Below are 26,860 nucleotides of genomic sequence, written 5' to 3' on the forward strand. Positions count from 1 at the left end.
TTTTTATTCTGCTAAATGTTTTAATATGCACTTTATCTGATGTTAAAACCACTGAACGCCATTTTGTAAACATTTTTATTGCAAAACTGCCTTTGAGAAATTGTCCTAAAATGTTGGGATAGAAATAAAGAAGTACGACCAGTAACCATGAAATGCAATATATGTAGTAGATTTAAGGACAGAGTTTGAGAGGCCATCAACTAATACTCCAGTGGCAGACTGATGCGTATTTGATCCTAATGTGCAGAAAGTTTCCATACAGAAGCCAGTCACTGCTGCCATAGCTACATATTCACTTACCTTGCAAAGCAGGAATTGTATTTCCCATTCCTTCACTTGGAAAAACACATATAAGCTGCCCTTCCCTTCAAGATAAAAAACATGAGACAGAATGAACTCAGACACACAGATGAGTCCCTAAAGGGTAACACACACAGGGAGATCATACAAATAGCACACCTTTCAAGTACACCTTTATTATAAAAAGGAGTAGAAAATGGGCTTGTTTTTTGTTTCTTTGCATTGTAAATAATGGCAGTTATAAAAACCAAAGCAATTGGAACTAGTTGCTTTATAACAAAGTGTGGCCTAAACAGCCAATATGCAGCAATTAATTCTCAGTACAAAAAGGTCAGAGCTAGTAAAATGAAGCTGCCCTTGACAGAAAGGGACACAGTATATTTCATCTACAGCTTCTACTTTTCAACATTAAAATGAAAATAATCTCTGTCTAGTTGCCAAGAACTATGGACTTTTCCATCTTCTTTCCACCACCAACTATTGCTTTCAACTGTCAGCCTTCTTGCATCTAAAAATGGTTTAGGTTAAGTATCAAGGTCTGTTTGACACAAGAATGCCCTACAGCTCTTCAAAAAGCTAAATAGCTTAAGGTGGAATCCAGCACCCCACAAATTAACTTCACCTTCTTCCCCCTCGCTGCAGCCCCACCCCCATGCACACAGCCCAATCCATGCATTCTCAGAACAGATTATGGGGGTACTGCAGTGAGTTTGAGAAGGTAAAGTGCAAGCAGACGTTCATCTTGTTCATGGATATAATCCACAGTTTGAACATATGTGGGAGTTGCTGGGATGAAACCTGGAGATCCACACAGTACCTTTAAATTCCTTGACACATACAAGGCGAATGAAGCAGTATCTGCCTTGTATCCCCTTCCTGATGTACAGCGCACATGAGGCCTTGTTATGCGAGGCAGGGAAGAGGTGAATATCAGAGCCAGGAGAAGAATGGACTGGCTCATCTCCTGCACATGGAGAACTGTAAAAGGTGCAATGCATCTCCGGTTTCTACCTAGCAGCCTTAGGGGCCTGAGATACAAATAAAGCATATTTAAAATTAGGTAAATTTAGATATGCACCTTCCAAGATGTGCTCTTGTTTAGAAGGTGTCCTACCACAGCAGCTTTCCTGGACTAGGAGTGAGTGTAGTCCATGCAGTCTGTGCCAACAAACCTTCTACCACCCTGCAACACCATTATTGCTAGAATATACAAATGGCACAAGCAGCAAGCAACTCGAGCATCAACATGGAATGAAACAGATCCTCACTATACAGACAAGTTGTGTTTGAACACAAAGGGGAGATAATAGAAAACAGTTTTCTGTTCTTACACCACCTGTCTGCAAAAGAAAATACATATTATGCACATAGTGCCAGGTTCTGCAGTGATGGGGCTCCTCCACCTTGGATAGCTGTGTACATCTACAGGCACAGCTTTTAACGCTGCTACAATGAGAGGACAAACACACCTGCTGAAGTTCTCTCTGCTGGCTGCCTTCTGAAGATCAGGAACCCCAATTCAAACACTGGAGGAATCTTACAATCCTAGCCAAGCCAGACACCTCCACCAGTTTCCTCTCCCACAATAAAAAAAGCCCTGAGAATAAGACTTCAGCCTGGGTGCACATTGACTAATGCAGTCACACACTTCAGGTTTAAACTGGATATTTATCATGCTTCACGGCACTTTTGCTCCCTGCACCCACACAAGTGGTTTGAGCAGTTCATTGCAGGAAATGTGTTTGTCAAATAAGGTACTGGTATAATGTTCAACTAATTGCTTTACGTATAACTGCATTACTCCAAGCCAAAGGGTTATTATTGGGGAGGGCCAACTGATAAAGAGGCACAGAGGCAGGGGCAACTCTGTGCGCGAGCTGCAAAGCTAGGGGTAAATGGGTATAAGGCCAGAAGCAGGAGATTAAATGGTTCCATTTTCTCCTCTGCCTGCAGAATCCTCTTCTGTGAACTCGGTGTCCCAAATAGAGGCTTGGGGACCATCCCACTCCCACGCCTCTAGGGCCAGAAGTGACATCATGGTTGAGGGTGATCTGGTCTGGACTCCTAGGCAAATTACCCAAGATCTGCCCTTCTTTCCCCCACCCTCAAGGCTCTGGAAGCTGGCTGCCCTAGATGTCTGTTACATCTTTCTGAGCAGCAGTGCCCCCAAATGCCTGCAAACTGGGTTTAGGGGTTTCTTTTCTTCTCAAATATTAAAAAAGGAGAGAAAACATCCAGTGACAATTAGTGTAGTGGCAAACACTTCAATACGAAAAGGAACTTAAGCAACTGAAGTGCCGTAAAGGCTACTCATTGTGTCTTGCACCACAGATCCTAATAAAAACAACCTTCCATTTCAAAGTGCATCAAGAGACTATCCTTTTTTTCCAGCCTTAGCAGCCACCACTCACTACAACCAGATTTACAGCCTAGTAGAAAATTGAGCGCTAAACTTTCATAAAGCTTTTTCTCCTCTTGGGTGTTGGAATCAAAATTACTTGATTTTCTCACACACAGAAAGTGAATGCAAGCTAACCTGTTAAATGATCAAAAAATATTTTAGTACAGCTTGACATCTTAAAGGTATTGGCTAGCAGCAACTGTGCAAGTTTAGAATTAATAGTGCCACAGTCACCAAGAGGCTGTTTTTCCATATGCAGTCAGTCTCCAATTATTCTCCCCCCTTCCTGCCATAGTCTGTGCAACAGAAATGACTGTTCAAAATGTGGCACTTGTTAAAAGGGTGTACTGTGCTTGAAGAGAACCATGCGTGTGCTTGAAGATTTTGAAGTTGCACATCTGTCCATTACATTCTCTCTCCATCTTACCCACCCATCCCCATATTTTCACACATTGCACATACGTATACTCCATCCTTGTGGCGAACTACCAACAGATGCAAGTGCCTGTGTGCACAGCAAACCATCAAGCAGGACTACTTTAAGTAAGCTAGTGTTGATCTTCTTCCAGTTCATTCTTATTTCTGTTTAGCAAGGCAAGGTGACAGAGGAAGTTCTCAGCACCACTGGGTGTCTGCTGGCTCCAGAAAAATCTCTGCCTGCATTTCCCAAGTCTTCCCAGCTGCATGACAGTTTACAAGAGTAGTGGTGTTCTCTCCCCTGCTGGCTGCTCTTTTTGGAAAAAGTCCTTGATCTGAGATAGCTTGCTATGAATTCTTTCTTTCAAGGGAGGGACGTGGTGACTTGGATCTAGGATGTTAGTTATCCTGCGCTCTCTTTCACGCCTCCATATCAGGTAGGGATGTGGTGGAAAAGGGGCTTCACGTTTCTCTCTGCGCAGCTGTATCGTTATTCCTCCAATGGCCAGCATTGCCCAAACCGCCAAGAGTATGATGTCTGCAAGATGAAGAAACCAATAGGTAAGTCTCGACTGAAGTGGGATCTCCTCCTTCTCTTTTAGTAAGCCAGGCCAACCTCATTTACTTATCCAGGCCAGTTTTCCTTTACAGTTTCTAAAACCTACACCTGCTTTTTGAAATCCATCTTCACATCTACTTTCTCCCACACAGGCCTTGGAACTGCTACTCTGCCCCACACCCTCGAGCGATTTAAGATGTTCCATAAAAGTGTGAAAAGGAAGACCAGGATGCTGCCGAGTCTTGTCTGAAGAGACAAGGTACAGAGTATTCATCTCCAACCAGGACAAAACACATGCCCCTCTCTCCTTTCCCTTTGGCCAAGACCCAGAAGCTTGGGAAAGAGCAGCATAGTCATTCATGCGTTTGGAACATCCAATGCAGCGCTAAGCTAAGTGTATCTGCAACGGCACTCTTCAGGCACAATTCTTTTCTGTCCTCTACTTTAAGCTTTTTGGAAGCATTCTTGGTTGCTACAAACTTCTCTTCTGAGGTTCTCAGTTGCAAGCCTCCAATCAAGGAGCTCACTCATCTGAAGACACACTTACCGTTACGCTGAAAGGGCACATTGGTGAAAGCTCTTTTGAAGTTTTCATCTAGAATCCTCCGAAGCAGGTCGATGCTAATGTAAGAGAGACTTGTGTACAAGTAACATGCTGTAGCCAAGACTATGGTGTAGGACCCTATGATGCCACATGTCAAGATGTTCAGCTAAAGAGAAAGAACAGACTGTGAATGGCTTTGAAAAGAGGTCAGCCACTATCTATGAAGGTAGAAGATTGCAAAGCACCATCTAGACAGCTACAAATTCCCTTTCCCCAAATTAGTGCTTTGTAGGGGTTTTTTAGAGCATGGCTTTCATAAGGGAAAACTACTGTAGGTTCCACTGTAGCTCATGAAGACATACAGAACAAAAAGTTAAATTGCTTAGAAATGCAGTTAAGCAGAGGCAAAATGTAGCCAGGCTGAGCCAATGCAATTCACCAAGGATGGGTCATTATTAACAGAAACTGTCCTTCTACTGTAAGGTATACCTGGAGCAGCAAACAATTACAGTAATAAAAAATTAAACATAAAATAAAGTGGGGCTGTGGGAATTGTGTGGGTGGGTGGGGGAAAGAAAACATAATGAAACAGGAATTCATATATCAAAAGCTTGCCTCCGGCAGCTTATCTCCCTGGTTATGTAACATATGCATAACAGAATGTAAATGAGAGGGAGTAAGCAAGCACTAGGGTGGCGCTGTGGGTTAAACCACAAAGCCTAGGACTTGCCAATCAGAAGGTCAGCAGTTTGAATCCCCGCGACGGGGTGAGCTCCCGTTGCTCGGTCCCTGCTCCTGCCAACCTAGCAGTCTGAAAGCACGTCAAAGTGCAAGTAGAGAAATAGGTACCGCTCCAGCAGGAAGGTAAACGGCGTTTCCGTGTGCTTGTTCTGGTTCGCCAGAAGCGGCTTAGTTATGCTGGCCACATGACCCGGAAGCTGTACACCGGCTTCCTCGGCCAATAAAGTGAGATGAGTGCCGCAGCCCCAGAGTTGGTCACGACTGGACCTAATGGTCAGGGGTCCCTTTACCTTTACAAGCAAGCACTGGCTTTTCACAACTATGTCCAAAAGGGGAAAAGTTTAGTTACAGCATTCTGTCCACCATCACTCCAAAATGTACAAGAACAGAAGCTGAAACAATTACACTTTAAAAAATCAAATAAGGTACTTACAACTCTGGGGTACCCAACAAAAAGTATTGGGACTATCAAGGCAATGCAACAGAAGGTCACCCAGAATACTGCATCATCTTGGAAAACTTTATAGTCTCCTGTGAAGGTCAAGTCAAGTCATATCATTTTATTACAGTCAATGACCAGTATCAAAACAAAAACACCAATTACAAAATTTAAAAGCTCAAAACAAGATAAAATTGCATACACCTTAAAAAAAGCAGATCTGGGTGGTCATTTATCTGTCAGAAAGGAAACCCTTCTGACCTAGAAGTGTGTGAAGGCATCAGATGAATGTGAGTTAAATGCAATTCCAGGTGGCATTCAAAGTCATTTATCAATGTTCAAAACCGTGCCCACATAGGGAAGTATCTTGCATGAGACATCTGGAGACCAATATCCCCAGTCCATTATTTTGAGAGAAGTAACTGCATTTAAAGGAATGACTGAGGAGCAAACTAATTGCCAAGTGTTGGCTGCAATACTTTCCTCAAAGTGGATTCTTGTTAAAACATTTGCTGAAGTATATCTGAACTCCTATTAGATAACCAACACAAGATTTGCCATGTTTAGAAAAATATATAAAATATGACCATTCTTACACAAGTCCATTGTAAATAATACATAATACTTTAGAGTGTAGCTTTTTTTTATGCAGCAGTTCTGCCTCTATGACATTAGTATACAGGATAGTTTTGCTGTAAGCCACCTTGGGAAGGTTTTGCCCTGAAAGGTAGCACATACATTTTTGAAAAGGACAGAAATTAAATTGGCAACACTCTGTTTTAATACAATATTTTTGCTCTCAGAAGTGCAACTGGTAGCGCCCTTCTCTTCAGACCTAAATCAGTGGAAAGCAAAAGACAGCAAGAGTAATCGCAACACAAAACTTCATAAAGTAACAAAGAATATTCACATTTCATAGGAATCATAACTATGTGACATACCTATTGGAGTGAAGAAAACTGTAGAGGCGACAAGGAAGCCCAGCACAAGCCCCACAATCAACATACAGAGGATCACAAAGCCAAATCGCCACCAGTAAGCGACCAAGAGGAGACCTCCAAGAACTCCAGCTACTGCAGTAAGACCAAGATTGACTGGGATGACCAAGGAAGGAGAAGAAGAGGGAAGAGTGAGGTTTGTTTCTCCAACATCACCCACGCCTCTGCAAATGCACTTTGATTTTTAAAGAATCCATGCCAACACATTCCCAGAAAGGTAGCTATGTCAGTTTGTTGTAACAAACAAGGAGCGTTAGAGAATGGTAGAAAGACTAACACATTAATTATGGGATGCATTTTTGTGGACTAGCCTCTGGGGTCCTAAAAGACTTAGTTCTGCTAATCAAGATGACTCCTGCTTCATGTTGGACTCCTCCATACTGGTTTAAAAAGAAAAGGGAAATTAAAGGGTTGCTGATTAACCATGTTGCCCAAGTAACATTTTGAGTAACCACAGCAGTGCAGGATCATTCATGGGAAATCAGCAGCTACACGGCACTAGAAATAAGAATAACAGAAATAGCAGTAGTAGTGGTGGTGGTGGTGGTGTTTATTTATATCCTGTCTTTTTCCCTGACAGGGACTCATGGCTGCTTCCAGATAAAATAAGAACAGCTAAACAATTATGAATGTAACTTGTAGTTTTAGCTACTTATTCCATGACTACCTGTGGTCCTCTCATTAATCAAGAAAAAAAAAAAATTTCAAGGCAACAATGCCAAGGCAAAAAATAAATATAAAATTTTCAAGGCAACAATGCCTTGAAAATTTGCCTGAATTTTTCAACTGGCTATATGAGATTGTCAAAGAGGATTCTGAAACCACTAGCATAAAAAATTATCAGCCTCTATAAAGAACTGTGCATCTGTTACGATAACACAATTCATTTAGTATCAATATGCAGAATTCTGCTACAAAAAAATGGAAATAAATCTTGGTTGTATCTTTCTGCATAGTTTATTACACTTTATCTTCTTTCCAGGATTTACTTTTGTTTTGCTCATCATGGCAAAGGGTAAAAGGTTATGCAACATACTGAATCTTACCGAAGCAAAGAAAATAATAACTTAACCATCTATTTGGTTTTGAGTGTCGGCAGCCACCGCCCACATACTTTCACACATATCTTCACAGCAAGAAAGGTGAGAACCTTTGGTTTTTTTAAAAGTGAGAGTCAAAATATTCAGGAAACTGAGTTCTGAACTTGCACCCGCCATGCTGTTTCTAGAGGGCAATGGAACTGAAGTATACACACAGTCATGGCTTATGGACTCAAACTTCTGCAGCTCAAACCTTTAACTGAAAGAAATGCTGACAGATTTATAGATGTAATGTGGACTTTGCTTTCTCCTAGCACAAAGATTAAGGAAAAAACAAAAGTCATTTCTGTTGATTCTAATCCATCCTTAAATCTTAGCCATGCACTGTACTGCACCTTTCAGTATTACTTGAAAAGTCTTCTTTAGTCACTGTTCAGTAATTCAGGAGTGAGATGCAACTGTTAGTCACACCAGAAAGGTACACAGCATCAAGCTGGCCAGCTGATATTAACAAGAGGACATATGTTCTAATGCTGGTCTTCAAACAAACATTCCCAAGGTATTAATAAATCCATACTTGACTCTGCTTACCATCATAACTGAGAGCAGATGTTCTCGAAATGGTTATGAAGAAAAAGAATGCCGTAAAGATGAAGCCCATGAAGAATAAATCTAAGAGGGGAAATTAATATATTTTTAAAAACAGTATTTTCCGGGTTTTGAATGAGAAGGGTCTATTTGGACTTAAAAGAGTTCTACAAGTTCACCACCCCACAACCTGGGCGTGTAACCTTTACTGCCATGACACTTTTATATGTACAGGGACTCAAAAACTGATAAAGCCCACTGTCATGTCCTTGAATAAGCCAGTGAACACTTTTTGAGACAATGGAACTAGCAAGAGCCATTCTGCAACACCAATGTATTCCTGCAGCTATGTGATTTCACCTTTTTTTTCAAGGCAACAGTCCACACACACACACACACACACTGGGTTGTAACTGACCATTTGATCATTCCTGATGCAGAGACACTGCAGAATTGCCTACCATAAAAGAGGCTTCCTGTTAACTTCCAGCTCTGGGATGGCCTTTGACCAAATCACCACAGATTAGTGACGTGGTACTCATACAGTAACACAGGGAGTATATAATTCTCTTTCAATCTTTCTAAAATGGGTGGGGAGGTCTTCCTTTTCAGGTCCAACTAAAGCCACAATTGCACAGTGGCTTAAATTCAAGCCAGGAATGCAAATTAAGAGTTCTTGCATTCTTCTTACTTTTACCAACAGCTTGAACTTTCCCATGCCCCTCACGTACAATACCAGGGCCAGGGGAAGGGAATGTGGTTAGCCTAAAACAGCCTGATGAGCCAACCTCAGACACCTGGCTATAAGAATTAAGTATGCTTTCTATTATAATTGGGGAAGCGAATAAGCGGTGCCTCTGCAAAAATAAAGACACTGCTCTCTATTTTTGTAATAATAATGCTGATAATGATATTTACAGTGGTGCCCCGCTAGACGAATGCCTCGCAAGACGAAAAACCCGCAAGACGAAAGGGTTTTTCGGTTTTTGCGACGCTTCGCTAGACGATTTTCCCTATGGGCTTGCATCGCAAGACGAAAGCCCATAGGGAAATCTCGGGGACCTTTTTTTAAATGCTGGCGGTGGGGAGCAAAGCCTTCTCCCCCCCTCCGGACTTCAGAAGAGGTCCAGGAAGGCCGGCGGGGGCGAAAGGCTTTGCTCCCCACCGCCAGCATTTTAAAAGCGGTCCGGGATAGCAGGGAAGCGCTTCCCGCTATCCCCGACGGCTTTTGAAGGCAGGCAGGGGGGGCAAAGACTTTTGCCCCCCCTGCCTGCCTAACCGGGGGCTTTTAAATCGCCCCGGGACTGTCCGGGGCGATTTAAAAGCCCCCGGACGGCTTTTGAAGCCTCCCCCCGCCGCCCGGCTTCGGGGCATCGTCCCGATGCCGGGAAGTGGGGCAGGAACGCCTCCCCCAGCCGCCCGGCTTCGGGGCATCGTCCCGATGCCGGGCGGTGGGGCAGGAACGCCTCCCCCAGCCGCCCGGCATCGGAACGATGTCCCGAAGCCGGGCGGCCGGGCGAGAAAGCCTCCCCCAGCCGCCCGGCTTCGGGGCATCGTCCCGATGCCGGGCGGTGGGGCAAGAACGCCTCCCCCAGCCGCCCGGCTTCGGGGCATCGTCCCGATGCCGGGCGGTGGGGCAAGAACGCCTCCCCCAGCCGCCCGGCTTCGGGGCATCGTCCCGATGCCGGGCGGTGGGGCAGGAACGCCTCCCCCAGCCGCCCGGCATCGGAACGACGTCCCAAAGCCGGGCGGCCGGGCGGGAAAGCCTCCCCCAGCCGCCCGGCTTCGGGGCATCGTCCCGATGCCGGGCGGTGGGGCAGGAACGCCTCCCCCAGCCGCCCGGCATCGGAACGACGTCCCGAAGCCGGGCGGCCGGGCGGGAAAGCCTCCCCCAGCCGCCCGGCTTCGGGGCATCGTCCCGATGCCGCGCGGTGGGGCAGGAACGCCTCCCCCAGCCGCCCGGCTTCGGGGCATCATCCCGATGCCGGGCGGTGGGGCAGGAACGCCTCCCCCAGCCGCCCGGCATCGGAACGACGTCCCGAAGCCGGGCGGCCGGGCGGGAAAGCCTCCCCCAGCCGCCCGGCTTCGGGGCATCGTCCCGATGCCGCGCGGTGGGGCAGGAACGCCTCCCCCCGCCGCCCGGCATCGGGGCATCGTCCCGATGCCGGGCGGTGGGGCAGGAACGCCTCCCCCAGCCGCCCGGCTTCGGGGCATCGTCCCGATGCCGGGCGGTGGGGCAGGAACGCCTCCCCCAGCCGCCCGGCTTCGGGGCATCGTCCCGATGCCGGGCGGTGGGGCAGGAACTCCTCCCCCAGCCGCCCGGCTTCGGGGCATCGTCCCGATGCCGGGCGGTGGGGCAGGAACGCCTCCCCCAGCCGCCCGGCATCGGAACGATGTCCCGAAGCCGGGCGGCCGGGCGAGAAAGCCTCCCCCCGCCGCCCGGCATCGGAACGATGTCCCGAAGCCGAGCGGCGGGGCGAGAAAGCCTTTGTCCCCCCTGCCTGCCTTCCCAGGGGCTTTTAAATCGCCCCGGACAGCGGAGAAGTCCTCCGCTGTCCCGGGCGATTTTAAAATGCCGCCCGCCAGAAGAGGTCGGGGGAAGGCGTTTTCCATAGGAACGCATTAATTGATTTTCAATGCATTCCTATGGAAAACCGTGCATCGCAAGACGAAAAACTCGCAAGACGAAGAGACTTGCGGAACGAATTAATTTCGTCTTGCGAGGCACCACTGTATTATTTATTATTATTAATTATTATTATTATTATTATTATTTACTTGTACCCTGCCCATCTGAATGGGTTGCCCCAGCCACTCAGGACAGCTTCCAACAAAATATAAAAAACAACACATCGTAATGGAGCTCATCAATTAAGCTAACCTGCAGGGATCAGAACTGGCAAAATGCAATTGTGCTGGGAACCAAGACTTTGTAAGACATACACTCTCTCCTTAACCAGTACCTGTTTTCCAGAATCTGTGTCCATGAAAACAGATGAAGAGGCCAAGAACAGCAAGCACGGTGAAAAATATTTTGGTGGAGAGTCTCTCTACAGAAGAAAAGAACATTTCATGACAGGGGCAACGGTGTGCAACTTTCATCCAAGGAAGGACCACCATGTCCCCTTAGGTACATTGAGTTGGGAGGATGATATAGATACATTCCAATGACTTACTAAGAGAGGAACAGTTATCCACCGAGCCAGAAAGGCTACACATGTACGTATGAGCAGGTACATAGGCAGCAGAGGTATTCCACAGTGGATCCTTTACTATGACATTATAGATCACTCCTTGTCCAGGAAGCGAGGAGAAGTACAAGTCAGTTTTGTCTTGGTTCACTAAGGTCATCATCTGTGGAGGACATATAAAGAGTAAGGGAACAAAAGAGATTGGTTATGTACACATGCCTTCCTTTTCCCACACCTCAAGTTTTAGAGACAAGTTGTGTGTTGCCTCTTAGCCCTCTGAATTATTGAAATAAGGATAACCCACTATTTGACTGAAGAGTCTCCTAAGGCAGTTGACATACTGGAAGCCATATAAAAACAACAAAACGCAAAAAGATTCTAGCACAATAACTATATGAAATATCATTAAAGCAAGTCACCGCAAACATGGACTACAAAAGGCCTCAAGAAATCTTCATTCAAAATGGACTAAAGAAATTAGCACAGTCACACCACGGGATCTGCAGATCATTCATACTCATTCATACACTGAAACTGCACAACTTACTTTAGTGCCATGCCTTCTGATGCTTTGCACTTCAGACATCTTTCTCATGTGGCTCACAAACGATGCTTCAGACAAGTCATTCTCTGGCAAGAAATACTGATAGACTTCGTAAGATAGTCGCCACCTAGAGCTACTGCCCAAATCACACAATGGTGGGTTTGTACCTCTGGAAAATTGCAGGGGAGAATATTTATTTGAACTTGTTAGGCTCATTTTCACACTTCGCTTTGAGGCTAGAGTTTGTAGTGCCAATAGCTACTTCCCTCCCATACATTGCAGAATGGTTTAATATATCTTATTGTGATCCACAGGCAAAAAGCCTAGCTCCAAAGTTACAAATCACAGTAAATAACTGGGAAATTCTGTTTCACAAAATGTTAAGCTGGAGCCTCTTTCTTCCCATCTACTGCAGATCCATTATTAAAGAGGCTTGGAGTGGTGGGTCATTACCCAATCTCAAGAGGACTGCAAAGTTGCTACTTCTACCATTAAAAAAACCAAAAACCTGACTGCTGATAAAAGATGTCAGTATTTATGACAGTATTTTGGAGTATTTATGTCAGCTTGTTAATTTAGCAGAATTAATATACCACTTAATCATCTATAACCTCTCAACGGTTTAGTGAGGTTGTAAATTTGTTATTTTAAAATGTTGATAAAATCTAATTATAAAAGCAAGTTAACCTAAAGAATTATCAAAATATAAGTGAAAACAGGTGCTATTAAAAATATACACAATAAAATTACATGTCTGGGTAGGCCTGCTTAAATAAACAAAAGCAAGCCTACCCAGAATTGTTATTTTATTATGTATATGACTGAACATATAATTACTTCAACTACCATTTTCTGCCATTGCCTTTACATTTATTTGCAAGTCTAAGGGTTAGAAGTCTACATTCTTCCTTACCCCCACCTCTTCTGACTACAAGAACCAGCCTTGGTTTGCCCCAATATGTCTGAAGGATTTTTAAAAAATCATAGATTGCATACTGCCAGTCCTCTGGACAAAAATGGCTAGTCTAGCTCTGAAAACCACCTTAATTCCTTCCTTTCAGGCTGCAGAAAGCAGGTATGCCTTAAGATTATGATGCAGACTCACCTAAAACAACTTTGTTCGGAAGTCTAGAAACACAATAACCCATATAGTCACCATCTAAGAGGAAGATACATACCTCACATATCCTAGATTTGCTGGGGCAAATTTAATGTGTGTCTCAGCCAAGTTATATTCTAAATAAATATTGGGGTCAATTTCCAAGTTAAATTCCATGTTGCAGCCTCCAGGGATTGGATCTAAAGAGAAAGAGTCAAATGACTTCAATAAAAAGGAGTAACACATTTTCAATCAGCTGTTAAAGTAAGATACTGTGTCTTATGTTCACTCCTTTTGTGAATAGGCTCCTGTTGCATGGAGCGTTGTTACTCAGCCAGTGCAATCATAATGGCAGCAAAAAATGGTTTGCAACTCAAGAACCAGATTCATGAACATGTGATCTCTCTGCTCCCACCCCAGACCATGGTTCTGCATTACGGATCTGCCAGACCAAGCCATGGTTCCTTCAAAAGGGAAGGAAAACCAGGACTTGAAGTGGGATTGCACTTAAAAGCTGGTTCTGAGAGGGAGTCCAAAGTGACAAAAGGTAGAAAGTGTGGCCTTCTCAAAGTCTGCCGAGGTTCCTGAGAAGCTGAGGGGAGTGAATTAAACAGCTACAGGCCAGGAAAATTAAAAGCTCAGATAAAATTGGATGAAGAAATACAATGGAGGAGGATTTTTTAACGGGATGAAAAGAGAGCAAGACATGACCTTTTGCATTTCTGCTTGATTTCCCAAACCTTCACTCTCCTCTATGCAGGGAGACTGGAAGGCACAAAATTTGTATTACACACAGGAGCTCAAAGAGGATAGCCTTGGAGAAGGCCACACATCATTTTGACCCTGACTGCAGAAAAAATAAGATGGCTTACCTCTTTCAGCATAAGAGAAAGAAACAGCTGTGCTCAACACCTGGTCAGCACCCACAGCTTGCAAGTACCACGTACACACTGTCTGCTGAGGCCGAAGGATAGAAACCAGTCCTTTGTCTGTCCCAGCCCCAGAGTTATTGCTGGAAGGTTTCTAAGAAGCAAAGAGATTAATGAGTACCTCTAAAAGCTGCAACGTGCTAAGTTTATTTTTCATGCTCTCACAGATTGCAGGGTGCTGGAGTAATGTCCAATTGCCCATTTTGAGAGCAATCACTAAATCCAATTGTCATCTACTGAATCTTTGACAAGAGCCCCTAGACAAACAGGGATGTTGGACTTTCTGCAGATGCACCAACAGGGAATTGAAGGGCATTAGAGTTCATGAGATCCCACTGAACCTACCTATCCACGCTCCGTCCACACAATGTGTCCATTATTCCACTTGATGCTGGGTATTCCAGATGCAAGTGAACCAAGTATTAGATCAGTGACTAGGCCTGGGTGATATATAAATATATCGCCCAGGATGGGTATGAGGGGCAGACCCTCATGACAGCTTCACTCAGCAGTATATCGCTGGTGAAACCGCCGCCACTCCTGAGTCCTTCTGCCACCAGCGCCCAGCATGCCAAGGGAAAAACAAGCTCCAGCCAGGCACTGGAGACAGAGGGACTCAGGAGCGGTTTCACCAGCAATGTTCTGCTGAGTGAAGGCATCATGGCGGTCTACCCCTCATACCACCACAGAGGGAGAAGCAATCTGCATTGCTTGTTCCTCCCTCCGCTTCTTAAAATTGCTTGGCGGGGTGGGGGCTCTGTTAGAGTGCTCCCCCTCCCCAGCAGAGAGAACCCTAATTGTGTTCCTGCTTGCCTGAGAGCAGGATCAGGATCACGGCTGCTCAGCTGGGGAATGCGAAGCCCAGGCTCCCCAGCTGACAGATTGCCCCCCTGCCCCTGCTTGTTACACCCCAGGAGGAAAAGAGACAGCACGCCTGCACAGACGAAGGCGGCCCAACGCACAGAGCCTGGCAAGCTCCATGCAGTTGGGTACTGCTGCCTGGTCTGTCTTCGGGAAGGGGTGGCCTGCTGGCTTGCCCAGCCCCAGCTCAGCTGGAGGAAGGAGCTTTTCCGCTCCCCAGCTGAGCAGCAGGCTGGGGCCAGCTGCATTGGCCCCAGCCCGCGAGGCGCTGAGTCAAAGCACCTCAGCTCCCACAGTGAGAGCTGTGGCAGTTTCACCCTGTGAATCACTGGCTGGGGCCAATTCAGCTTCTTTCAACATCATGGTTCATCACCAAACCGCGATGCTTGACCGCTGATACACCGTGATGTTGAAAACCCAACATCACCCAGTCCTGACAGTGACTGAAACATCACAAGGGCTAATAAGAAGCAATTCAGATACCTTATCGAAGGAAATAGTCACATTCTTGTGGTGGGTGTGGATCTGAAAGATAATGACAGTCACATTGCTGTCAATATTCCTCAACACTGCTTCAGCTGGAATGGTTTCGTTCAGCAACACATTCTTAAATTTTCCCAAAGAAAGCTCCAAGAGAGGGCCTGCATTAAAAGGGGGAAAGCAAGTGATACTCGTTAGTTGACTTGAGTAGATGAAGACATACAGCTAACTAGCAGCCTACAAGAATGGAGGTGAAGTCGACTGCTCAAATATTGTCATGAGTTGCTTGAACTGTCTTTGTTTAAATGGTTGCCTCCCTTTTCCACTGGGTCACTGGTCATGCTAACTACTTTTTCATCAGCCCTCCAGAAGTCTGGGTCACAAGGTGCCACCTATTCTCTAGAACAGGCACTCCCAAACTTAGCCCTCCAGCTGTTTGGGGACTACAATTCCCATCATCTCTGACCACTGGTCCTGTTAGCCAGGGATGATGGGAGTTGTAGTCCCAAAACAGCTGGAGGGTCGAGTTTGGGGGTGCCTGCTCTAGAAACTCTAGTGGGCCAGACTTTGGAGAGGTCAGTGAGCCTTCTAGTTCCAACTTCTTCCTTCTGAAATAAGCCACATGGCCAAGCCTACGCCACTGGTTATTGTGTTACAACTGCATGCAATTCTAATGTGGCCAGAGTGGAGGAACCATGCTTCATGACAAAATAACACAAGCAACCATTATATTAACACAGGACACAACAGCTGCACCACTGCATTCCCCGAGTCAAGGCATGTTCACTCTGCAAAGTTTCTCAGAAGGCTTGGAGTTTTCTGCAAGGCCATCAATTTGTGAATACAAGAACTTTCTTTGCTACTGTTATTAATCACCGTTAATTGACATTTTTGGCCAAAATTCAACTGACAGTGGAGCATGTTTTTGACGCATCAAGAGCTAGCCCTATCTTAACCCAGATACCCCAGCAGTCAAGTGCCTTTGTTTGCTAGAGTCAGAGCTATTTACCTGGCCTCAGCCATTTTTCCCTAATAAGAAACAAAGTGGGATATGGGTGGGAGAATTTTGGTGAAAATTTTAGGGGCTTTCAGGAGATTACTGTACCTTAATAATGTTTACAAGGTGGCTGAGAGGTGTGGGTGTTCTCTTAACACTTAAAAAAATTCCTTGTGTTGCTTTTTCTACAGGGCTCCACAATCTCGCTCGCCAGCACACTTCCTGAAGCACTCATGAGGGAAAGTCATGAAATGAATGTCCTCAGCTGGGAACACCATTAACTACATCAGTCGGGGAGGCCAAAGAAAAAGGAGCATCTGCACTAAGTAGGATTGGTTGGGTGTAGCCAGTTATTATAACCAAAGTATCCTACCCCAAAAGATCTACACAAACCAGTTTATCTGACTGCATTATTCTCATTTATTTCTAATTGCCTAATCATATGGACCTAAATTACATTATGCTGTAAGGACCTTTAATAAAATCTTAGAATTGTAGAGTTGGAAAGAACCCTGAGGGTCATCTAGTCCAACTCCCTGCAATGCAGCATCCATGCCAGATGGCCGTCCAACCTCTGCTTATAAACCCCCAAGGATAACCCCCAAGGAAGGAGAGTCCACTACCTCCCAAGTGAGACCGTTCCACAATTGAACGGCTATTACTGTCAGAAAGCTTTTCTGAAGTTTAGTTGGAATCTCCTTTCTTGTAACTTGAAGCCATTGGTTCATGTCCTACCCTCCAGAGCAGGAGAAAAGGGGCCTGAATAAAAGTGGTCGCTTGCGAGTAGAACACACGCAAGTTGAGGGATGCCTGCACTCTCAAGGTCCATTAGCAGTTCCTCCATTAGACCAGGGTTAGCCAACATTGTGCACTCCAGATTTTGTTGGACCAACTCCCACCATCCTTCAGCACTGGCCATGTTTACAGGGGCTGATAGGAACTGGAGCCCAAGAACATCTGGAGGACACACCATTATCTACCTCTTCATTGGGGCTTTCGTCACTGATGGTCAAATGTCTTTACTCAGCTCCACTCCCATCTCCAACCTTTCAGCCCTTACAACATGCCACAAAACCAAGCAATAATGATTTTTAAAGAAGATGTTGGGATATTACTGTTTGATGTACTAGCATTTTTGTAGTTAAGACTTTAAGGGGAAAAAATATTTGCATTAATTACATAAAGAATTAACTGAAGGCAGCCCTGTTTAGGGAAGTTTTTCATGTTTGAAGTTTTATTCTGTGTAGAATATTCCTGCATTATGAATGGTCCATGTCACCTTTAAGAAAAAGAGGTAGGATTAGGCCAGGCATGGCCAAACCTGGTCCTCCAGCTGCTTTGGGACTACAACTCCCATCATCCCTAGCTAACAGTGGTCAGGGATGATTGAAATTGTAGTCCCAAAACAGCTGGAGGGCCAAGTTTGGTCAGGCCTGGATTAGGCCAACCTTCCATATTCCTGGATCAAGTGACTTTTTTTCTTTAAGTTCTCAAAGTTCTTAACCTAGCTCAAGGTTGTCATCTGAACTAGCCAGATGTTTAACTGATAATCAATCACAGCCAGTCAATCCTTTGAAAAAAACAAGACTTGAGAGCCGTCTTGTCCAAAAACGGCAACTACGGTAGACATTCTGTTTTGGCAACTGTAACCTTGGCTTAAGGAGCATTTTGGTGCCTAGATTATATAGCTGAGTTTCTAACACTGCCAACCTCAATATAAAAACATGGGATATGCAAACATTGTACAGTCCGCAACATGGAAAACGCAGAACATCTCCCATTTATGTTACTTTTTCAAGGTTCTTCTTTTCACACCTCCTGCTTTGGTCTGGTTGTGTGCAACAAGTGCAGGAAGCTCCATTGTGGGTTTGTCCTGTGGCTCTTATGTTGACCTAGACCTGCACAGCGTGCACCCCATTATCATCAAACAGGCTCCACCCATGGAAGGTGGCAAAAGAAAGAAAGAAAGAAAGAAAGAAAGAAAGAAAGAGAGAGAGAGAGAGAGAGAGAGAGAGAGAGAGAACAGGAGGTTCTCCATCCAGTGAAAACAATTTTTGTATGGCCACATTACAATGGTTGGTCATATTTCTTTAGCTACATACACCTCACAATAGACTCAAGCCAACTTACAAACATAAATTTAAAAAATTATCTAAAATACAATAAAGACAATTTCATACTCTAAAACCAAGTCAGGTAAAACAGAATTCTGCTCTTTGCAGACTAAAGCAAGTTAATTTCTATTTCAATTTGGAACTGCACAATTTTAAACATACAGAATGATCTTAAAGGGATCTTTTCTCTTCCTCCCCACCAGTTTAACCCTGCTCTTCTGAAACCTTTGAGATCTGAGGCATTTATACTTCTTTCTGAGAAGTACAAAGCAGTCCTTAGCTTCAAAGAGTTTATGATGCCTTAAGGTGATGTTATGTAAGCAGTAAATACCGCAAGAGCAATCTTCTGCCTATCTCTCTTCAAAGAATCGATGCTGTAGAGAACAAATTAATCATTACTTTCCCAGCACACTCATCACAGGCACATGACAAAGCTTTCAAAATAGGTGTGAAGGAATATTGCAGCACATAAAATGTGAGTGTAGGTCATGAGCTGCATTCATACATTGGTACAACGCTGGTCTCTCTCTCCTCCATAATAATTACAATTTTATCCTTCCACACCTCTCTTTTGAGCAATTTAACAGGCTGGTTGAGTGTATTCATTTGAGTGTATTCATTGTCATGGCTCAGCCAAAAGGGCTGTGCATTTTGCACAAATCAAGAGGCATTTGGATATTAGTCACCTTTCCTCACCCCCTACTTTGATCAACTGCTTTGGCAACAGACCACAATTTCTGTATTCATGAATGTATACCCCCCCTTCCATATTGAAAATAGCTATCTATAATCCTGGTAATGAGCATGTGAGGTTCTGTTGTTGGCATGTGTCTGTCTTGGGAGACAATGGGGGAGTGCGCCTTTCACTGTCTTATGCTAGATGGGGATGTTTGGAAAACGTGTTTTCTTGAAGATCTACTAAACCAAAAGTGGAGCTTTATTTTCATTTAGTGAGACGCTTATTCCAGCCCTTTATCACTTTTTGCTTTGCCTTCACTGTGGTTAAGAGAGGTGGCTGGTGGCCTTCAATCACTATTTGATTCCAATAGCAGATTCACATACAGTGGTACCTTGGGTTACAAACTTAATTCGTTCCGGAGGTCCGTTCTTAACCCGAAACCATTCTTAACCTGAGGCGCACTTTCACTAATGGGGCTTCCCACTGCAGCTGCGCAACCGGCGTGCAATTTCCGTTCTCATCCTGGGGCAAAGTTCTTAACCCGAAGTAACTACTTCCAGGTTAGCGGAGTTACAAAGCATTTGTAACCCAAGGTACCACCGTATTAGAAAGAAGAGTTCAGAAAAGAAGTGAAAACTGTTAATGGGAAGGATGTCAGTCAAAAAGATGTACGTATTACTGAAGATGCTCTTTTAATTTAGATGCTCTTTTAATTTCAAACTGCTCCAGTAACTGGCAAAACAGGATGTTTCAAAGAATGGCAAAAATATATTTCAAGATTTATCTGGCAGGCAGGGAAATGGAGGATAAAACATAAATTTTTGATAAATGCTAAAGGAAGAGGTGGATTTTCCCTGCCAGATTTAAGACTATATTATGAGGCATCCTGTCTTTATTGGTTAAAGGTGTGGTTAACATTAAAAATGTGCAAATTTGAATTTAGAAAGATTTGATAATAGATTTGGCTGGCATGCATATTTGTAGTATGGAAAAACTGAAATAAATAAAGGTTTCATGAATCTTGTTGTTAGGAAAAACTTATATAAAGTGTGGGATAAATACAAAAACTTGCTGGAAAGGAAAACACCATTATGGCTGTCACACATAGAAACCATAACGGTGGGAAAAAAGAAATATGAGTGATGAATGGGTAACATATAGAGATTTGCTAACAGAAGGGGAAGGGAAGATCAAATTAAACAGGTTTGAAGAAATAGCAGAAATATTAACGAGTTGGTTACAATATTATCAACTTAAGAAGTTATTTAAGTTGGGCAAATATAGTGGCTTTACAAACCAAACCTCTCCGCTAGAAAAAGACCTGCTAGAGAAGAATCAAAAAGTTATGTCTAAAATGCTATTAGAATGGCAAGCGAAAGATGAACAGGTGAAATCATCAATGATACACTAGGCAATGTATATAGACTTAATAGTGAAATGGCAGCATGGGAAAGATTGTGGAATGTGGATTTGAAATTTACAGCGTGCTCTGCTATAAAAGAAAATTACACGAAAATGATGTATAGATGGTATCTGACTCCTACTAAATTAGCAAAAATGTAGGTCAGAATCAGATACCTGATGGAAATGTAAAGGGGAGGGGTACCTTTTTCCATATGTGGTGGTCAGGCAAGGCAGCAAAAGCTTTCTGGGGAATGATTAATAATGAATTGGGGGGAAATGTTGAAGATAACTTTAGTTAAAAAAAACCAGAAGCTTTTCTTTTAGGTATAATTGGTGGAGAGTTACCCAAAGAACAGAGGAAGAGATTATGTGTGCTACAGCTGTCTGATTGATTTATGCCAAGAGGTGGAAAGAAGAAAGAGTTCCAATGAAGGAAGAACGACAATTAAAACTGATGGAATATGCAGAAATGGCAAAACTAACCAGAAGAATAAAAAACCAAGAAGAGAGACTTTTAAAAACAGAATAGGGAAAATTTATTGATTATTGGAAGATGTATTGTAAACAACCTAAAACATTAGCAGGATTGACATAAACACCTGCAGTAAGAAATAATGAAAAGGGAATACAAAGGGGAAATTAGTAAAGAGTTTTGAACGGGATATGCAGTAGCAAAAGATATCAAATAGGCAACCACAGAAAGGAGGGGAGGGAAGTTGAGAGAAATGCAGATTGATTATGTAAAGATTTTGCTTTTTTGTTAAAATATTTGTAAAATGAGAAATAAAATTAAAAGAAAAAAAGTGAAAGCTTGCACCATTGCTATGTCTTATTTTATTTTATTTTAGTATTAGAATCATAGAATCATAGAGTTGGAAGAGACCATAAGGGCCATCGAGTCCAACCCCCTGCCAAGCAGGAAACACCATCAGAGCACTCCTGACATATGGTTATCAAGCCTCTGCTTAAAGACCTCCAAAGAAGGAGACTCCACCACACTCCTTGGCAGCAGATTCCACTGTCCAACAGCTCTTCCTGTCAGGAAGTTCTTCCTAATGTTTAGGTGGAATCTTCTTTCTTGTAGTTTGGATCCACTGCTCCGTGTCCGCTTCTCTGGAACCTTATCCAAGCCATGTGATTCTGAGGGTTGCTGTCTGAGATCAAGGGCAGTTGTAAATTCATTGAATTTATCAGCTCTCCTTAGTGCATAAGGAAATTGCTCGATTGGCAAGCATAGTCTGGAATGAGAGCCACTTCCTTGGTGCCTGCCTTTTTGAAGTCTCTTGTACACAGGAAATGCCCTACTTTGGGCTTGAACTGGTTTTTCAGAGAACAGCTACTTTATACAGCAGTTTCACGCTGCTTTAAAAGAGAGAGAGAGAGAGAAATACTTTATCCAGAGTCCCTGTCCTTAAATCATGAGATGTTAAACAAACCAGAGTTTCTTTGCTAAAGTTCTGGGCTACCAACAGTAACAGTTGCTTATAACCTATTTGACTGTGAAACATTTTTAATTTTGTTAAAGTTGACAACTGAATCTTGCTCATTAAAATGGCATTAATCTTGGTATGACACATATTTGAAAAACAGCACCACAGAACTCTGTGTGTGAGACCTTTAGTGAACCAAATGATGATTTGTAGATCCTCTTCCTGTTTGAAGGCAGATAACAACACATAATACTTGTACATAGCTCTCCATGTGAAAACATGCAGTGAGGAATGTATTTCACAGAAATGTGACAATTAAAACTAAAAGGCACTTTGAGGAATAGTGCTGGTAAGGGGCAGTGCAGGCAGATTACCACAGCCAAGGAACCATTTTCACATTCAAGAAGAGTGACCGACAGGATTTCGAACCAAAGAAAGGATTCTTCTTTTCTGTATTGCACCACTACCCAAAGTCAAAGGACAAACTAGTGCAAACACTTGTGCAAGGCATGACAGAAAAAGTACTTAGTTTACTTCAGGGACTGAAAAGCACACTGATCTTATACACAAAATATAATCCCAAGGGAAGCTAGACAATGCAAAACCCCGTTGCAAATAATGAGATTTATTCAGAGTCACACAAGTACACAATTACTCTTAAGATCCATTCGTTCTAATGAGCCAGATGCATACCTAACTGATTGGAGATGGTGCTCATTATGTTTCAGCAAGACAAGATATTTTCTATAGCTAACATAACAAGAGATACTCTTGAATTTGGCCTCAAATGACTTCGTACCAATTGCACTATCCAAATAAAGCACCATTCTGTTAGTAAAAACTACTTCGTTCCACATTCTCTGCTTTTCTACTTGACAAGGGTTTTCAAAGATTCACAACACTGAAGGCAAAGAAAACCCTTTACAGTGTGGCTGTCACATTTTTTTCAGTTGCTCCATATGCTTTTGTTGATTAATCTGTGAACAGCCTATATAACCCATGTGCTCTGAGCAAGGCATAATTCTGATTAGATTGTTTTGGAACGTGAGTACCATTTGTGAAAACTGCTGATCAATACACTGCGTATCATATTTGAGTGACTGTAGGGCAGTTCAAAAGCACGTCAAGTGCAAGTAGATAAATAGGTACCGCTCTGGCAGAAAGGTAAACAGCGTTTCCGTGCGCTGCTCTGGTTTGTCAGAAGTGGCTTAGTCATGCTGGCCACATGACCCGGAAGGGAGGAGGTTGGGGGCAAACTAGAATGAGTTGAGCTCCTATTGCTCTGTCCCAGCTCCTGCCAACCTAGCAGTTCGAAAGCACACCAGCGCAAGTAGATAAATGAGTACCGCTGCGATGGGAAGGTAAATGGCGTTTCTGTGTGCTCTGGCTTCCATCACTGTGTCCCGTTGTGCCAGAGGCAGTTTGGTCATGCTGCCACATGACCCGGAAAGCTGTCTGCGGACAAACACTGGCTTCTTCGGGCTGAAGCAAGATGATTGACGCAACCCCAGTTGCCTTTGACTGGACATAACCGTCCAGAAATACCTTTACCTTATCAGTTGTATGTGCCTGCCTAAAGTTAAGGTAGTAGCATAAAATGGGCAGCTTTGCTGCTTTTGCCATCTTAGGTCAGGAATGAGATGGCATTACACAAGTCAAAAGAGAGACTTAAACATAAAGAAATAATTTGCTTTAAAATACCAATACAGCACATAGTTCAACTGTGGAATTTGCTCTCACCAGAAGTAATGATGGCCACCAAATTGGATGGCTTTAAAGGAGGATTAAAAAACCTCTTAGAGGATAAGGCTATAATCTACCTCCACTGTCTGAATACCATTTGCTCAGAATCACAAGTGGGGAGAGAGCTGTTGCACTCAGGACCTCTTTTCAAGCATCCCATAAGCATCTGGCTGGATACTGAGAACAAAATGCTGGACTAGATGGGCAACTGGCTTGATCCAGCAGGGCTTTTCTCATGTTCTTATTTTTTAGACTCTGGTTTTGTTTTGGTTTTTTGGAATTGGAAAGCAAATGAGTCGCTCCAATGTGCATTCCTTTTATTTGTCATCAAGACAGCTCTGGAGAAGTGTTAAGGTAGAAAACCTATCCTTCCTGGTGTAACCAGTGGCTCAGCAATCAGACATGGTTCCAAAATTCCATGAACTGCAACAGAGACTAAGCTGCTTCTGGCGAAACCAGAGCAGCGCATGGAAACGCTGTTTACCTTCCCGCCAGAGTGGTACCTATTCATCTACTTGCACTTGACGTGTTTTTGAACTGCAAGGTGGGCAGGAGCTGGAACCAAACAATGGGGGCTCACCCCGTCATGGAGATTTGAACTGCCGACCTTCCGCCTTCTGAAGTCAAAGGAAAAGCAGTTTAGCTTACCAGCTGTGTACAGTATTGCAAAATACCATGGCCCTAGAATAGTCACATTCTTCAAGCTGTAAGAATGCGCCTTGCTTCTAATATTAATTAAGTTGTTCTTCTGTAGACCATTATCAAAGCTCATGCAATATTGCAGCAAGAACTCTGACAAACCAGTGAGAGCTGCAAAACTAGTTCGAGCATTTACATATAATGTAATTGCGTCCAATGACACATTTGCTGCTGTTCCTTCTGCATTATCCACAGCAGAACTTTGTCTCAGCAATAAAAGACATGCTTGTTCATCAGCTCAGGGAACCAAGAACGCTGCACAGATGCCAAGGCACATGACTCAAACTATGAAGACACATGACCAGTTCTTTTAAAGCCTACAATTCCCATGACTGCTTTGCTTCCATTGGAAGACAGCTGACATGGGAAATACAGGCAACTAATGCCTATATTCCCATTGCCAGCCGAAAACAAGGAAGCCCCCTCCCTGGCCCGCCTTTGCCGCTTCCTTGAGTCTTCATGTCTGGCTGGAATGGGTCCTTGGACTCCAATAATTGCCTGGACCTCGGCTAGAGGGAGGTGTATTTGTGAGTGTGGAGAAGCCTGCCTGCTGTACCAAGGTAAAATTTACAGCCATTTATCTGCTCCCTTTTGCCTCTGTCGCCTTCCACCAGTGGTATGGGCTTCCTGGAAGGACAAGCAGCCCTGAAGCCAAAAAGGGGTTTTCCACCCTGGCAGTATATGAGTTACAGTTTCTTCATACATAACATTTTAAGGTTTACATCTTTGGGTGTGTGTATATGTGAATATATATATACGCTCCCTCCAGAAGTTTAATGTGACATACACACGAGACAGTGAACCATATAAAGGAGCCAGGTTGAGAGGACACCTGGTGGCAAACTCAGGTTTGTTGTTGCACACTGTGCAAAACAGAACACAGTACCGATTAGATAAAGCAACTCTCCTTGCACCCATGGGGGGGGGGCGGGGAAAATTTCCCTTTGCTTTAGCTGAATTAAGTAAACACAATCAACATAGTTTTCATACAGAGCCCCGAAAACCCAATCCATACACAACAGCATCACTCCAAGGCGCACACAGCCTGCTTTGCTGACCGATTGTTGAGAAACAAGACAGCCCTTCCGGGCTTCCACGCTGAGATCCCTCTGGAAGGAAAGCAGCTTTAAGCCACGGCCACTCCAGCCATGATCCAGACCAAACTCCGTTAACTTCGGGCATGAAACAGGCGCATCAGGCATTGGGAGCGGGGCACCGTTTCCCAGAAACCAAGCCATGTGTGGCACCATCTTTAACTTGTCTGGTCAGTGAGCAAATCCAGATAAAGTGGCTACAGGATTATTATATAAGTATCAGCCTTTGTGGCCTTACCTGCCGCGGCGTCCTCGGCACCTTCGTGCCCGTAAAAGCACCCGAAGACCAGAAGCAGCGCGAGGAGCCCCATCCTGTCCGCCGCCCCTCCGCGCGCAAGAGGATCCGCAGCGCGAGACGGGGGGTCGCCTGCACCCGAACCAAGACACAGCGCAAGGCGGGGGCGCGGCGGCGCCAGCGGGCTCTACCCCGGGCAGCAGCAGCAGCAGCAGCAGCAGCAGCAAGCGCCGAGCCGCATCCCTCTCCCCGGCGCGCCTCCCTCGTCCCGCAACGCGCCTCGATGCCCAAACCCCCCGGCTGCGCAAGAGGCCAGCAGGCGCTCACTTCCGGGGAGGGAGCCCTTCGCGCCCGCCTCCCTTTTCCGCGGGGCGGGCGGCTCCGCCGAGGCGCCTCTGGGCGCCGAGACAACGACAATCACCCCCCCCCCCGCGCAGGTTGCAGCAACCCTCCTTCCCCGAAGGGCAGCCCGCTTGCTTTGTTTGCATCTGCCGCCGCCGCCTCACCCCGAATGTCAAATGCTTGAAAATTCAGTTCACCTTAAACAAAATGAAAAGGCTTGCCTGCTTCGAGAGTGTGGAGGGGAATAACGAACCCGCAAGCAACGGGGGTGGGAAGGGGGAAATGCAGCCTTGCATTATGGAAAGAAAACATCTTGGCGTTTCCGATGACTGGGCAGGGACGCAGGAGCAGGCGAGACTAGAGGGACTTCTCCGAAAGCTCTACTAAGGGAGGAGGCAGAAGGAGCTGGGGTCTAGGAGCCTTGGGGGGGGGGCCTGGGCGTAGCCAGGGAGGGGGGCAGCCAAAGTGGGTGAGGTTTTTTTCAGGCCGCCTTCCCCCCCCCTTGTCTACACCCATCTTGGAGGGGGCCGCCCTCCCTCCAAGTGCCATTCAAATCGTGTATGTGCGCCAAGTCTTGGGCCCTGAAAGAGGCTGGTGGTTACTCATTAGAGTTGCCATCTTCTTCAGCACAAGCACACGTTTTAAGTGTGTTTTAAGTGCATTATACAATGTGACACTAGATGGTGTGAGTGAGCTAATGAAAAATTCCATATATATTTTAAAATATTTTTTAATAAAAGCATTTTCACAGCGTTTTATATATGTATGTAGATGCAGCCCTGTTTGCTCAATTATTTCTGAGTCAAATGAGGTTTTCTCCATAGTAATATCCCTGTCAGATACATGTTTCTCAGAAGTAAATCTTGCAGAGATCAGTGATTCTTCCTAGCAAGTAAGTGCAGAAAGAACTAGTCTTGTGTGTGTTTTCTTGAAAGACGTTTTTTGTGTGCGCTTTTAACAGTTGTGTGATTTGCAAAAATTCAACAGGTGCA

At 44.5% G+C, this 26,860-nt stretch overlaps 1 protein-coding gene across 1 annotated transcript; it reads right to left on the reverse strand.

The window, feature by feature from the left end:
* Window positions 1-58: 58 nt before the first annotated feature.
* Window positions 59-25,687, reverse strand: TM7SF3 (transmembrane 7 superfamily member 3). Its single transcript, XM_081927744.1, has 12 exons — window positions 25,530-25,687; window positions 15,135-15,292; window positions 13,734-13,884; window positions 12,941-13,061; window positions 11,766-11,931; window positions 11,204-11,381; window positions 10,991-11,077; window positions 8,031-8,111; window positions 6,343-6,495; window positions 5,396-5,493; window positions 4,225-4,387; window positions 59-3,656 (listed from the first exon to the last, which is right to left on the reverse strand). Exons 1-12 carry the CDS (start codon window positions 25,600-25,602, stop codon window positions 3,394-3,396), a joined length of 1,692 nt encoding a protein of 563 aa, XP_081783870.1. The 5' UTR covers window positions 25,603-25,687; the 3' UTR covers window positions 59-3,393.
* Between the last annotated feature and the right edge of the window lie 1,173 nt (window positions 25,688-26,860).

Source organism: Podarcis melisellensis (genome assembly GCF_964234715.1).
Source record: "Podarcis melisellensis genome assembly, chromosome: 10".
Taxonomy (NCBI): Eukaryota; Metazoa; Chordata; class Lepidosauria; order Squamata; family Lacertidae; genus Podarcis; species Podarcis melisellensis.

What these genes read in the sequence shown, in the direction of transcription:
- TM7SF3 (XM_081927744.1), bottom strand. Translation starts at nt 25,602, where the DNA reads ATGGGGCTCCTCGCGCTGCTTCTGGTCTTCGGGTGCTTTTACGGGCAC. An exon ending in TGCCGAGGACGCCGCGGCAG is followed by an intron (nt 15,293 to 25,529) that starts GTAAGGCCACAA and finishes CTTTTAATGCAG; the next exon opens with GCCCTCTCTTGGAGCTTTCT. An exon ending in TGTGCCCTTTCAGCGTAACG is followed by an intron (nt 3,657 to 4,224) that starts GTAAGTGTGTCT and finishes TTCATCTTGCAG; the next exon opens with ACATCATACTCTTGGCGGTT.